Source organism: Ictalurus furcatus, chromosome 1 (genome assembly GCF_023375685.1).
Source record: "Ictalurus furcatus strain D&B chromosome 1, Billie_1.0, whole genome shotgun sequence".
NCBI lineage: Eukaryota > Metazoa > Chordata > Actinopteri > Siluriformes > Ictaluridae > Ictalurus > Ictalurus furcatus.
Genome location: NC_071255.1, coordinates 25,112,853 through 25,128,857, shown reverse-complemented (window position 1 = coordinate 25,128,857; position 16,005 = coordinate 25,112,853). Strand labels below are relative to the sequence as shown.

Below are 16,005 nucleotides of genomic sequence, written 5' to 3'. Positions count from 1 at the left end.
ATTTTCTGAAAATAAATTGCATCCTTTTTCTTTAGTGTCAGTCTCATTGGTTCATTGTTAAATGTTTCTTGAGGATCTTGAGGGGAGTTTTTTGTTTGTTTGTTTTGCTATTTTCTTTTTAGACCATAAATGCGTAGTGTAACTGTAATAGTAAAAATAAAATCTAACTAAGGAAGGTTGTAAGGAAGGTTGGGAATTATTAACTAATTTCTGTGCAGACCAATCGGTGTCCGCCTTGAGACGGCGCCACGCCACTGTGACGTGTGGCATCAAAGTAACGCGATATCGATACAAGAGCAGCCGGCTCCCTCAGCCAGCGCAGCTTCTCCAGAGCGTCTGCACGAGCACTGATGACGACACAGCTGTTTCACGATTGGCCAGACTCACCGACGACAACGATGACGTGCTGTCATGTTTATTCTGACACATTCAGTTCCGCTCACAAATCCGTATTTTTATAACAGTAAAAACCCTTTTCATGTCATCTTAATGTTACAGTGGTGCTTGAAAGTTTGTGAACCCTTTAGAATTGTCTATTTATCTGCATAAATATGACCTAAAACTTCATCAGATGTTCACACAAGTCCTAAAAGTAGATAAAGAGAACCCAATTAAACAAATGAGACAGAAATATTATACTTGGTCATTTATTTATTGAGGAAAATGATCCAATAGTATGTGAACTGCTAGGACTAGCAGTTACTTTGAAAGTGAAATTAGAGTCAGGTGTTTTCAATCAATGGGATGACAATCAGGTGTGACTGAGCTCCAAATACAATACCTGACAATATGTGTCATGTTTATCAAAATAACACTGATAAAACATTATATATATATATATATATATATATATATATATATATATATATATATATATATATATATATATACCCCACCCCACTTTATTGGTATTTAAATAATACAGGCGTATGTTGAACTTTCTTCTTGTACATACAGGCACTGTATTAACTTCACCTATCCAGTGAAAAGTGTTTCTGGTTTCTACAGGTCAAAATCAGACAGGTCAAAATCTAATCCACTTCGGCTGCGATTGCATAAAGAAAGCAAACACCGCGCGTGTCACTACGGGAAGCAGAAAGTGTCCGAAAAGTCGTTTCCACAATGGAAGAAAAACTTGATGCACATTTCATGTATAATAAATTATATAACATTAGAGACGTCTAAGAAAAATAAGCCAAATATATGCTTGACAAGCGTGAGTTTTCACAATACTTTATTTGTACTCCACGTAAATCAGCTGAGAAATGTAAACGGTGCTTTTTATCCAGAAAAACCGCAGCTCCCCCGTTTACTTGTATGTGTTTGTAGAGCAGTCCTGCCCGGACCAATATGGCGGACGCGTTGACGTATCGCTGCAACGGGACAAGTAGCCAATGCGGCGTCTATCTATTTATATGTCTATGAATGTAACCGATCGGTGAGAGTTGCCGCTTGCAGTCGGGGAGGAGTTGAAAGTTGGACACGTTCTGCTTCCCGAGGTATATAAAAGATTCGTTCAAATGAGTGAATCGTTCGTGAACGACCCATCACTACATGACGAGAGAAGAGAGCTGGAATCAGATAAGTCGATATTTGGATATTGTTCGTCGTTAAATCCGCCAGGGAGGGGATAACTGACCAAATTCATTTTAGTCTGACTTCAGGTCTCGTGTCTTTTTGTTAAAGTTACTGGAAAACTGTGGCTATGCTGGAGATTTTACTGACGGTACCTTTGGGCATAATTTCCCTTCTCTTGCTCCTTTTGCTGTTCAGCAGGAGACGGTGAGAATTCCTCCTTGTGTAATGTTTGAACTGAACATTATTTCCTCCCCACATACACGGGTGTTTATGCAGGTTATTATTATTGTTGTTGTTGTGTTTTTTTTGTTTGTTTGTTTGTTTTTTATCTGATCAAAAAGTTCATTGAACATACTTCACTCTGTCTTAGTAAAAAATAGTGTTGGTTAGTTGTTAGGGCTGCAACCAGAGGTGGATTTAGTGATTTGGAGGCCCTAGGCGAAATATATGAATGGGGCCCTCATTTCAGTGTTTTTAACATCCATTATTAATTTTCAGCATACGTTATTTAGCATTAATAGCAATAATCAGGGGTGAACTGGGACCAAAAAGTAGCCCTGCTCTTTCTGGCCCAGAGCGAACCGCCACAACCGGCCCACAACACATCATAACATCATAACACACCAGCTTGTTGATGGTTGAACCAATTTTTAACACAAGTTATTAGCATAAAAATAAAACACAATACAGAAACATAAATGCTATTTAAACATTTATTTTAAGTAGTGCTGAACAGATATCAAGTCATATTTGTAAAATAGGCCAACAGAAGGACAGTGTGACAGAATATAAAACAATCAAGACAGCATGTTAGCTAGTCAGGGGGCATCATCTGGGTGCAGTGTAGGAGAGCTGCACGAGTGGTGTACAACTCCTGAATCAGGACTGAAACTTTATATTTTAGCACTAACATGAATCAACATTTAATAATTTTATCCCCCAAAAATAGACCATTATTATTGTTAATGATATTATTATAAAAAATCACAAATACTCTGCGCTCATGGATATATTTGGAATATATTCAAATTGATGATTAAAAAATTAATACTGTCCTGGCTGGAGGCGGAGATGGATGCAAGTGCAGATTAGCTTTAATATAAATACAAACAAAACAGTAGCTATAGAACTTGTGGCAAAACACAAAGACCATAAACACAGCAACCGAGACAATGGCAACGAAAGACAAACATAAGATAAAGAGTGCAGTGCAAACTGTGGCTATATACACACAGGTGCTCATTAACATGACATGATTAAGGTGCAGGTGGTCATGTAACTGTGATGTAGTGAGGTGCAGTGGCTGCTGGGAACTGTAGTTCAAAGTTCCTTCTCTGATATACATGACAAGTACACTTAGGTGACTGGGAACAGGAAATTGTTCAACTATGACTTCCTTTCTCAGGGGTATAAATATGAGTAACACATAGGCCAAATTCCCATCACAAGTGGTAAGACCAAGGAATATAGCTGTGATGTGTGGCAAAAAGTTGTTGAACTTTGCAAAATGGGAAGTGGCTATAAGAATATAACAAAAGCATTAAAAATGGCCATTTCCACCATCAGGGCAATAAATAAGAAGTTCCAGTCAACTGGAAATGTTATGAATCAACCTGGAATTGGACATGTGTCTAAATTCTCTCAATGCACTGTGAAGAGGATGGTTCGAGTCGCCAAAAAATCTCTAAGGATCACAGCTGGTGAATTGCAGAAGTTAGTTGGGCCTTGGGATCAGAAAGTCTTCAAAACTACAATCCAAAGTCAGCTACATCACCACAAGTTGTTTGGAAGAGTTTATATATAAAAAAAAGTGTTTACTCTCATCCAAAAACAAACTCGAGAGTCTTCAGTTTGCCAGACACTACTGGAACTTCAAATAGGATCAGGTTCTATGGTCAGATTAAGTCAAAATAGAGCTTTTTGTCAATAAACATCAGAGTTGGTTTTTGGTGAACACTGAGAGGTAGCCATATGGAAAAGTACCACATGTTCACGGTTAAATATGGTGGTGGCACTTTAATTTTTTGCGGCTGATTTACTGCCAGAGGACCTGAACATTTTGTTAGGATACATGGCATCATGGGCTCTATCAAATATCAAGAGATATTAAATGAAAACCTGACTGCTTCTGCCATAAAGCTTAAAATCGGCCATCAAATGTACATCAAAATCAACACAAAAAAGCTCTGTTTTGTAAAGTTTGATCTTCACTGCATTTAATATAAAATGCTACCCTGCCTTACTGGACTTGGAGGTCGCAAACTTTTTTCTGCTATTACTTGATATTGGGCATAAAAGGTAACAACTGCCAAACAGTAAACTGAAGATATTTATTGTCGTTGACTCTGGGTATTCTGCTAAATCTTGCGGCGTCGCATTATGTCCGTTGACGTCATGTGCCATTAACTGGGAAACTGCTTATACTTCCAGTTAGAATTCATACAGTAGATGGTAGAATATATAGTGCATTGTGTAAGTGTATAGTACGTCATTTGGAACACAACTTTGGTCTGTACTTGAGGATGCATGTTTTACATAACAGATGTAACACAAGGACTAAATGTACCCCGTGTTCAGACCAACTAACCGTTAATGAGATTTGTTGACAACTATTTTTTATAATTGATTGTCATTGATTTTATGGATTAGTTGTTGCAGCTCTAGTGGTTAATAATGGGTAATTTTGCAAACGTGACGTTCACTCTCCCAATGAACAAAATGGCGATGTAAACTCACCAGGAAAAAATGGCAAGCTTGCAGATGTTATTTTCCCACCTTTAGCACTTCACTGCCAAACTTTTGCACAACCTAATTTAGTTGACCTACATTACAAGTAGGGATAGTGGAAAGCATTACAACATAACCCACAACCTCTCTTTTTGTCACATCAACCTTGTGAAGAACATTTGGCCTCAACATTATTGAACTAGCTACGTTATGTTAGCCACTGTCTGTCTGCACCTGCTAATTAGCATTAACATTCGCTGAATGCGTGAAGAAACATGGTCCTAACCCATCCTCCTAATGCTAATTAAATTAAAGCTTGCCTTGTCCAAAACACTTGCTAAATGTAGGTAAAGCTAACCCACTCCTCTGTATTACATCATGGTGTATAGCTGTAATGCTAGGTTACTGTTAACTCTCAAAAAGTTAATGGGAATGTTACCGCAAGCTGTATGCTATCAGTAATGTTATCAACTAGGTTAGTGTCACTCATTCCTACTGTCATTGGTGACAGCATACAGCTAAGCTAACCCTCACTCAGAGCCTCAGATAAGATGGAGGCCCAGAAAATTATAGAATGACCTCAGTCCATATTTCACAGCCAACATAAACACATGACACTAAAACACTTGAGGAAGCAGTACATGATACTCACTTTTGAAGCTGTCGCAATAGGTAAAGTTAATTACCACTTGCTGAGTTACTGTTTTCCAATGAAAACAGTAACTCTGAGAGCTCCCTGCCTAAATATTACATTTACAGCTCCCTGCCTAAATATTACATTTACATAAATATTACAAACTCAGCCAGGCATTTTCAGCAGCATTAACGCTAAATAGCAATGAATGCTATCTTACCTGTCGTCATTTTGTTTCCTTGCCTCAGGGCAACTACTCCACTGTCACACTGGAAAATCATTCACTTTGGGGCAAGTTTAGATTTGGATGATGACGTCAAGAGGTGCTTACTGCAGCCTGTAGCACTATTACATATTGGATTAGATCCATTGTGTTCTGGATTTTGTAACACGCATGAACAGACAGCAGACACAGTTAAGTATGTCGCTAAGTAATTCAGCTAAGGTTTTGGTTATGGTTAGGTTTAGGGTTACAACATCCAGTACATAGTGGATGTAATCCAGGATGCAGTGAGGACACACTCGATGATGTCGGTTGATTGGACAATAATTTAGCACATGTTGTGTTGGTCACTCGTGTGAAATCTTTTTTTAACTCATTTATTGGGTAATTTAACACGTGTTGAAGTAGTAATAAAAAGTGTGTAGGAGATTGACACATCCTTTCTGTGTGTGTGTGTGTGTGTGTGTGTGTGTGTGTGTGTGTGTGTGTATGGGTCATTATCAATATAAGGTGCCTTTAGTGTCCTCAGTACAATCACAAAATTTTTATGAAAATATTGCAAAACAATAAATTAAGTCAGTGTTATTCTAAATAGTTAAACATTCATGAATGCAACATATAAATACCTTAAAATGCACTTCACAAATTTTCTCAAGTGCATCTTAAAGATCCCTGGTGCATGTGTGTTTTAAAGGAGGGAGGGAGAGCCTCCGCTGATAAAAGGATGGATTCCATTTCTGGGGAAAGCTCTGGAATTCAGGAACGATTCCTATCAGTTCCTACAACAACTACAGAAGTGTCATGGAGATGTCTTCACTGTATTGATTGCAGGTACAACAACCAAAATAGTACAATTTAAAAAATAAATAAATACAAACATTCATACATGAATACATAGATAGGGTATACTTAAGTTAAAAAATAATTTTACTTTAGTCCAGTCTACTGGTTATGATGTTTTTGCAATTGTTTAATTTTTTGAGTGATTACTGTCATTCGATTTCATCATATTTTGAGTAGAAAGATTCATTATTATATAGTTATCATTTAGCTTTCTCCTCGTGGGGAAAAAAAGTTGTTTTTCCAATTTCCACCTTCGTGTTCATAGAGAACAATGATAACGGTGCACACGTAAAAAAAAAAAAAAAAAAAAAAAAAAAAAAAAAAAAAAAAAAAAATGTGCACACAAATGCCAGACAAGGCCAGTCCAGCAAAGTCAGGAAATATATATATTAATGTATAATGTTGTAAACAATGTTATTCACATCACCTGTCCATCTGGCCCACTGCTGCCCACTGTTCTTCAGAAAAATCGTTCAGGTCCTGCACATTCTTTGGCTTTCCAGCATTTTCTGCATATTTGACCCCCTTTCCAGCAGTGGCTATATGATATTGAGATTGATCATTTCACACTTAGGACAAGTGAGGGACTCGTACACAGCTACTGTATTACAAAAGGTGCAAACATTCACTGATGCTCAAGAAGGCAACATGATACAGCCAGGGGGTGTAAACTTTTTTTGAACAGGATTGTCGGTGTAAATTTTTATTATTTGATCTTTTTGTAAATATCTTATGTAGCTTCTGAAGGGCAGTACTAAATGGGGGTGAAAAAGAGCTTTAAACAAAAATAACAATTTACACCAACCATCAATTTAAATCCATTCAAATGTATTGTGTTGCCTTCTAAACAAGTTTTTCAGCATAAAAAAAGAACTTTTCATTTCTAAAGTACCAAAAAAAAGTTCATTGTCCTACAAAGTTTCTATAGTCATGTGTAAAAAGGACTGGACTTTGACCAGTAGTGTACCTGCACTCTCAAAACAGATGTGTTAAATTACAGAGCTTGTGTTCATTTTTAACACACCAGCATGTCTAGTTAAGGACAACACATTTTGTGTTGCTTTCAACACAGTGTGTTAAATATTTCCACACAAAGATGTGTTAAAAAAAACAAAAAAAAAAACTATTTTTTTTCAGAAAAAAGAAATCCTAAAATGCTAAAATTCTACTAAAATGCTCACAAAATAAATGAATAATTGCATGAAATTCAGGTGAACTTTATTAAAATCATTTTCAATCAATCAATCAGCCTAGAGAACATGAAAGCATGAACTAGTTTTTCTGCATCATGTACATTAAATTACTTGGCATAGCTACACTATATGGCCAAAAGTACAGTCATGGCAAAAAGAGAGTACACCCTTGTTCAATTCTATGTTTTTATTTATTAGGGGTGAGAAAACAATTGTGTGGTCCTCAGCAACTTCTATAAACAAACAAATAACATCACTTGATAACAAAAAACATGGCACCTTTCAATATGTAGTCATTTCATACCAAAAGTATTCATTCAGAAACCAGGTGGGGAAAAATAAGTACACCCTTCCTACTTCCACAATTATTATGAGAGAAATTAGCAGACAGGTGTTATTAATGAAATGCACAAAATGTTCATCAAGAAGTGTGATTATAAAAGCAGACCTGGCAGTTTGGTGTTCTAGAGCTCTTAGGTGTGTGTCTACATCATGCCAAGAAGAAAGGACACCAGTCATAATGTCAGAGAAGCAATTGTTGCTGCACATCAATCTGAGAACGATTATAAGGCCCTCTCCAAACAATTTGAAATTCACCATTCTTCAGTGAAACAAAATGTTTACAAATGGAGAGTCTTCAAGTCACTTGCCAATCTTCCCAAGAGTGGGTGTCCCAGCAAATTCAGTCCAAGGTTAGACCATTTAATACTCAGAGACGTAAAGAAAAAACAAAGAGCTACAGTATCTCACAAAATTGAGTACACCCCTCACATTTTTGTAAATATTTGATTATATCTTTTCATGTGACAACACTGAAGAAATGACACTCTGCTATAATGTAAAGTAGTGAGTGTACAGCTTGTGTAACAGTGTAAATTTGCTGTCCCCTCAAAATAACTCAACACACAGCCATTAATGTCTAAACTGCTGGCAACAAAAGTGAGTACACCCCTAAGTGAAAATTTCCAAATTGGGCCCAAAGTGTCAATATTTTGTGTGGCCACCATTATTTTCCATCACTGTCTTAACCCTCTTGGGCATGGAGTTCAACAGAGCTTCACAGGTTGCCACTGGAACCTCTTCCACTCCTCCATGATGACATCACGGAGCTGGTGGATGTTAGAGACCTTGTGCTCTTCCACCTTCCATTTGAGGATGCCCCACAAATGCTCGATAGGGTTTAGGTCTGGCATGACACTATGACACTCCCACCACCATGCTTGACTGTAGGCAAGACGCACTTTTCTTTGTACTCCTCACCTGGTTGCCGCCACACATGCTTGACACCATCTGAACCAAATAAGTTTATCTTGGTCTCATCAGACCATAGGACATGGTTCCAGTAATCCATGTCCTTTAGTCTGCTTGTCTTCAGCAAACTGTTTGCGGGTTTCTTGTGCATCATCTTTAGAAGAGGCTTCCTTCTGGGACGACAGCCATGCCGACCAATTTGATGCAGTGTGCGGCGTATGGTCTGAGCACTGACAGACTGACCCCCCCACCCCTTCAATCTCTGCAGCAACGCTGGCCGCACTCATACGTCTATTTCCCAAAGACAACCTCTGGATATGATGCTGAGCACGTGCACTCAACTTCTTTTGTCGACTATGGCAAGGCCTGTTCTGAGTGGAACCTGTCCTGTTAAACCGCTATATGGTCTTTGCCACCATGCTGCAGCTCAGTGAGAGGGTCTTGGCAATCTTCTTATAGCCTAGGCCATCTTTATGTAGAGCAACAATTCTTTTTTTTTTCAGATCCTCAGAGTTCTTTGCAATGAGGTGCCATGTTGAACTTCCAGTGACCAGTATGAGGGAGTGTGAGAGCGATGACACCAAATTTAACACAACTGCTCCCCATTCACACTTGAGACCTTGTAACACTAACAAGTCACATGAAACCGGGGAGGGAAAATGGCTAATTGGGCCCAATTTGGACATTTTTACTTAGGGGTATACTCACTTTTGTTGCCAGTGGTTTAGACATTAATGGCTGTGTGTTGAGTTATTTTGAGGGGACAGCAAATTTACACTGTTACACAAGCCGTACACTCACTACTTTACATTGTAGCAAAGTGTAATTTCTTCAGTGTTGTCACATGAAAAGATATAATCAAATATTTACAAAAATGTGAGGGGTGTACTTACTTTTGTGAGATACTGTATCTTTTTTATATATATATATATATATATATATATATATATATATATATATATATATATATATATATATATATATATATATATATATATAATATAAATAAATAAATATTGTAGGGAATTTAGCCAGCGGTGGGTGGAGCACAGACACACAGGAGGCCGTTTCAGTGTTGTGTAGAGTGATCTTTATTTAAGACTATCGGTGAGTGGGGTGTGTGTGTGTGGGTTGAAGTGCGATCGGGCGGTGAGGGTCTCAGCCATCGGCGGTTACAGCCAAGGGGGGGCGGAACCGTCACTCTCATCGGAGTCACCTGAAACCAGAAAAACACACAACCGCGATTAGGAGACATTCACGCGTCGGCAAAATCACATAAAACACGGCAGAGGTTTGCGCAGATGCTTGGAGATACTTCTCTCTCTCCTGCGAGTGGAATATCGCTCTTTTATACTCTCCCCTCGCTTGCTGGATGGTGGAATTCTTTTGCACGGTGCACCAGTCACGAGCTGTGGGTGTGTCGGCGGCCCCGCCACCACGTGCTCTCTGGCCATCCAAAACATTTGGTGGCGCTGAAGCGGAGCTGTCTCTTCCACGCCACCATGGCAGTCGCGGGAGGAGCGATCTTTGTTTCCTGTGCGCCGGCCTGTTGCCACAGTACCCCATGCCCCCCCCCCCCCACAGCTCCGAGCCCACTGCCGTTGTGTGTCGGGCCCACAGTGCATCCCGTCGCGAGAGGCCATCTGCATTCCCATGGAGGGTCCCTGCCCGGTGCTGGACCTGAAAAGAGAAATCCTGCAATGAGAGGAACCATCGGGTTACCCTGGCATTAGTGTCTTTGGCGTGTGGTCTGTCACTAGGACGAAGTGCCGACCAGCCAGGTAGTATTGCAGCTCTTCGCTGGCCCACTTTATCTCTATATATATATATATATATATCTCTATATATACACATCTCTCTCTCTCTCTCTCTCTCTCTCTATATATATATATATATATATATATATATATATATATATATATATATATATATATATATATATATATAAATGTAATGTGTATATATGTGTATCTCTCTCTCTCTCTCTCTCTCTCTATATATATATATATGTATATGTGTGTATATATATGTATATATATATTATATATATATAATATATATATATAGATATAGATATAATCTATATCTCTCTCTCTCTCTCTCTCTCTCTCTCTCTCTCTCTCTCTCTATATATATATATATATATATATATATATATATATATATATATATATATATATATATAAAATCTGTGTACAGTGAGGGGGAAAAAAGTATTTGATCCCCTGCTGATTTTGTAGATTTGCCCACTGACAAAGAAATGATCAGTTTATAATTTTAATGGTAGATTTATTTGAACAGTGAGAGACAGAATAACAACAAGAAAATCCAGAAAAACGCATGTCAAAAATGTTCTAAATTGATTTGCACTTTAATGAGGGAAATAAGTATTTGACCCCCTCTCAATCAGAAAGATTTCTGGCTCCCAGGTGTCTTTTATACAGGTAACGAGCTGAGATTAGGAGCACACTCTTAAAGGGAGTGCTCCTAATCTCAGTTTGTTACCTGTATAAAAGACACCTGTCCACAGAAGCAATCAATCAATCAGATTCCAAACTCTCCACCATGGCCAAGACCAAAGAGCTCTCCAAGGATGTCAAGGACAAGATTGTAGACCTACACAAGTCTGGAATGGGCTACAAGACCATTGCCAAGCAGCTTGGTGAGAAGGTGACAACAGTTGGTGCGATTATTCGCAAATGGAAGAAACACAAAAGAACTGTCAATCTCCCTCGGCCTGGGGCTCCATGCAAGATCTCACCTCGTGGAGTTGCAATGATCATGAGAACAGTGAGGAATCAGCCCAGAACTACACGGGAGGATCTAGTCAATGATCTCAAGGCAGCTGGGACCATAGTCACCAAGAAAACAATTGGTAACACACTACACCGTGAAGGACTGAAATCCTGCAGCGCGCGCAAGGTTCCCCTGCTCAAGAAAGCACATATACATGCCCGTCTGAAGTTTGTCAATGAACATCTGAATGATTCAGAGGACAACTGGGTGAAAGTGTTGTAGTCAGATGAGACCAAAATGGAGCTCTTTGGCATCAACTCAACTCGCCGTGTTTGGAGGAGGAGGAATGCTACCTATGACCCCAAGAACACCATCCCCACCGTCAAACATGGAGGTGGAAACATTATGCTTTGGGGGTGTTTTTCTGCTAAGGGGACAGGACAACTTCACCGCATCAAAGGGACGATGGACGGGGCCATGTACCGTCAAATCTTGGGTGAGAACCTCCTTCCCTCACCCAGGGCATTGAAAATGGGTCGTGGATGGGTATTCCAGCATGACAATGACCCAAAACACACGGCCAAGGCAACAAAGGAGTGGCTAAAGAAGAAGCACATTAAGGTCCTGGAGTGGCCTAGCCAGTCTCCAGATCTTAATCCCATAGAAAATCTGTGGAGGAAGCTGGAGGTTCGAGTTGCCAAACGTCAGCCTCGAAACCTTAATGACTTGGAGAAGATCTGCAAAGAGGAGTGGGACAAAATTCCTCCTGAGATGTGTGCAAACCTGGTGGCCAACTACAAGAAACGTCTGATCTCTGCGATTGCCAACAAGGGTTTTGCCACCAAGCACGAAGTCATGTTTTGCAGAGGGGTCAAATACTTAATTCCCTCATTAAAATGCAAATCAATTTATAACATTTTTGACATGTGTTTTTCTGGATTTTTTGTGTTGTTATTCTGTCTCTCACTGTTCAAATAAATCTACCATTAAAATTATAGAATGATAATTTCTTTGTCAGTGGGCAAACGTGCAAAATCAGCAGGGGATCAAATACTTTTTTCCCTCACTGTATATATTTAATTTCTTATGTTGTCAATATATTATTTGGTTGTTCATGAAAGTATTGTGAACAGACATAACCTTTACATTAGCTGGTTTACCTACTTGAACAGCACTTCCACTCCTGCTTTAGCAGATGCACTGGGCACAACAAATCCAGATCCACTGTACATACTGTACATCATGTGACCTACAGGCCTCTGTAAGCACGTTAAATGTTTATGTTCATGACGGCACAATCAGAAAAAGACTGAACAAGTATAGCTTTCGTGGAAGGGTGGCTAGGAAAAGGAAAAATAATATCCTTTGGACTGATGAGACTAAGGTGAAGCTTTTTGGTCATCATGCATAATGCCATGTTTGGTAAAAACCAAACACAGGGTATCACAAAACACCTCATAGCAACTGTAAGTGGTGATGGAGGGGTGATGATTTGTGCTTGCTTTGCAGCCACAGGATCTGAGAAACGTGTAGTCATTGACACAATGATGAACCCCACTTTATACCAGAGTTTTCCCTGAGGAAAAATGTCAGGCAAGCAGCTTAAGCTGGGCTGAAATTGGGTCATGCAATAGGACAATGATCCCAAGCACACCAGCAAATTGACAGCTGAATGGCTAAGAAGGAAAAAAAAATAAAGCGTTGAAATGGCCAAGGCAACGTCCAGACCTCAACCCCATTGAGATGCTGTGGCAGGCTCTTAAGAAAACTGTGCATAAACTAATACTCTCAAACATTAATGAACTGAAACAATATTGTAAAGAAGAGTGGGCAAAAAGTTCTCCAAAATGATGTGAGAGACTGATAAACTTCTACAGAGTCCATTTCATTCATGTTATTGTTGGTAAAGATGGTTCTATATATTACTTGAGTTCATTGATGTTTGAGGGTATTCGTTTATGCACAGCTTCTTGATGATTAACTAATCTTGTGCATTTCAGTAGTAACACCTAGCTGAAGGGTGTACTTATTTTTTCCCACCTGGCTTTTGAATGTTGGTTTACTTTTTTGTAAAAAATGTAAAAAAAAAAAAAAAAAAAAATTTTTAATTATTATTATTATTATTATATTGAATATATATAATACATTGAAATTGCTTGTGCTTTTTTGTTTTCACCTGAGATTATTTGTTTGTATATAGAAATTGGTGAAATATATTGTTGTGTACACCCTGTACTTTCTTTTTTTTTTTCGCATACAACAATATATTCTATGAATCACAATGCTGGTCAATATATAAGAAAATGACATTTAAAAAGTTGTTTGTATGTGTCCCTGTTGTAGGTAAATACATGACATTTGTGATGAACCCGCTCCTGTATCCAGCTGTCGTTAAGCAGGGAAAGCAGCTGGATTTCCATAAGTTTTCAGATGCAGCAGCTTCCACAACTTTTGGCTTCCCTGCTGTAAACACTGGAAAGTTCCCTGGCTTAAGTGAAAAAATCCAGAGATCATTCCTGCTCCTTCAGGGCTCTGCTCTCAACTCTCTCACTCTCAAAATGATGGGAAACTTACAGCTGGTCTTAAAACAAGACTTCCTGTCCAGCAGTGTGGTAGGAAGAGAGTGCGATTGGCGGCAGAAGGACCTATATGAGTTTTGTGAACATGTGATGTTTGAGGCAACGTTTCTGACACTGTATGGACGACCTCCACAGACAAACATGGATGTTCACACACAGTTTCACAGGGAAAGTTGGATAGATGCGCTGCTGGTTAACTTCAGGAAGTTTGATGCAATGTTTCCTCTGCTGATCGCCCGAATACCCATTGTTCTGTTGGGAAGAATTAAATCTATTCGAGAGCAATTAATTAGGTTTTTCCATCCTCATAGAATGGCAGAATGGACCAATCCATCAGAGTTCATACAGGCACGTACGGAACTTTTCAATCAATACGACACACTCAAAGACCTGGACAAAGCAGGTAACATATAGACATGCTTCAAGTGGAATAATAAGGGAAAAACTGTTCAAGTGACCAAAAAAATCTAATAAATCAAGTAGTTAAGTTTAAAAGAAACATGAGTAGCCAAGACAGCATTTAGGTCTCATTAGTTTTACAATTGGGTTTAACAATTGTTTCAGAAAATTGCAAAACTTTCTCCCTCTCCAGCTCACCACTTTGGAATCCTGTGGGCATCAGTGGGGAACACTGTTCCAGCATGCTTCTGGTGTCTGTACTACCTCCTCTCCAGCCCAAAGGCATTTTCGGTTGTGCAAGAGGAGATAATGGGCATGTTTGGAGAAAAGGAGCCCGAGACTATGACTAGAGAGCAACTTGAGAAACTGATTTACCTTGGTAACTAACGCACACATTTGCCCACACACACAATTGTTAAAACAGTAAACCTAAATGATGCAGAAGGGTTTTGCACAAAACCGCAAACTCATTTACTTTTTTTTTTGCATTCTGTCTCTCCCCCTCTGAACCTGTTTCTTTTTTTTCCTCTTGGTTCCTTTCTCCGCTGTAGAAAGTGCTATAAATGAGAGTCTCCGTCTTTCGTCTGTCTCGATGAATATCCGGGTAGTTCAGGAGGACTTCTGTCTGCGTCTGAACCCCCACTGCTCGGTTTGTGTGCGTAAAGGAGATATTGTCACTCTTTACCCCCAGAGCACACACTTGGACCCTGAGATCTACCCAGATCCAGAGGTAAGTATATAGGCAAGCCTCTTTAACTGTCTAGACAGTTCTAACAGCAAAGGAGAACAGTTATGAGAATATTGTTCTGACTCTAACTAGCTATAAAAATAAGCTTGTAAAATACTAAAACTGAAGTTTAATGAATGTGATTATAAATTTTTACATGGTGATCTGTGTGTGATCCTGCAGCAGTACCAGTTTGACCGATTTGTGGAGAATGGGAAGATGAAAACAGAATTTTACAAAGGAAATCAGAAGGTTCGTTACTACCACATGCCATTTGGATCAGGGGCTACCATGTGTCCTGGACGATTCTTTGCACTTAACGAGCTAAAGCAATTTTTCTGTATCACACTGCTGATGTGTGACATGCAGCTCACTGACGGTCAGCAACATGCAACAATGGAGAAAAGTCGAGCAGGTCTGGGCATAATGCCACCTGCGAATCATATCTCCTTTAGATACAGAGTCAAAAAATGCCTGCAGACACAGGGGCTGTAGAAGTGGGTAGGTCATGAACTATACTGAAGGCGGTAAAGGCAATCATTACTCTTCCATTTCTATAATTCATAATTCTTTTCATCCATAATTCATAATCCATTTCATAATTCCAAAAGTAACTTAGATGGTGCTGAGTCAAGGACAGAAATGCTTTGTCTAGAGCAGTGGTTCTCTGCTTCAGGGCCCTAACTTTACATTGGACATTTCAGTGTTGATGCACTTTTACTGTTTCAGTTTAAAAGCCTAGCCAGATAGCTACACTAAAAACACAGAAACAGATTTATAATATAAGGTGTAATTACACCCAATTATTAATGTTATTTTAATAATTTTCTGTGAAACTGTCAAAGATATTTTATGGCAACATTATTAATATGGAAATATTGTTTGACAGTATATTGTGGCTTAAATTATTAAAATAACAAATTAGTATCAGTCATTACTGCTCTCTGACATCCACCTGAAATGAGCGTGTCACACTTACAATTTAATTGTATGGATCAGGAAATCAATCATGATTTTATTTTGTATATTTCCTCAAAATTAATTTCTGCCATGATGAGAATAAACATATTACTCTAGATTCAGCTGTGTCTCTGTGAGTTTAACTTGATATTTGT

At 38.9% G+C, this 16,005-nt stretch overlaps 1 protein-coding gene across 2 annotated transcripts; it reads left to right on the top strand.

The window, feature by feature from the left end:
• The first annotated feature begins 1,328 nt into the window (after positions 1–1,328).
• LOC128613226 (cytochrome P450 7B1) lies at positions 1,329–15,968 on the top strand. Of its 2 annotated transcripts, none has more exons than XM_053633894.1 (6): positions 1,329–1,782; positions 5,857–5,993; positions 13,529–14,167; positions 14,357–14,542; positions 14,715–14,893; positions 15,074–15,968. In XM_053633894.1, the coding sequence occupies exons 1-6, from the start codon at positions 1,706–1,708 to the stop codon at positions 15,383–15,385; spliced, it is 1,530 nt and encodes a 509-aa protein (XP_053489869.1). In that variant the 5' UTR covers positions 1,329–1,705; the 3' UTR covers positions 15,386–15,968. The 2 variants fall into 2 exon arrangements, with proteins under 2 accessions (XP_053489869.1, XP_053489878.1); XM_053633903.1 differs by having other exon boundaries at positions 1,330–1,499.
• The last annotated feature ends 37 nt before the right edge of the window (positions 15,969–16,005 follow it).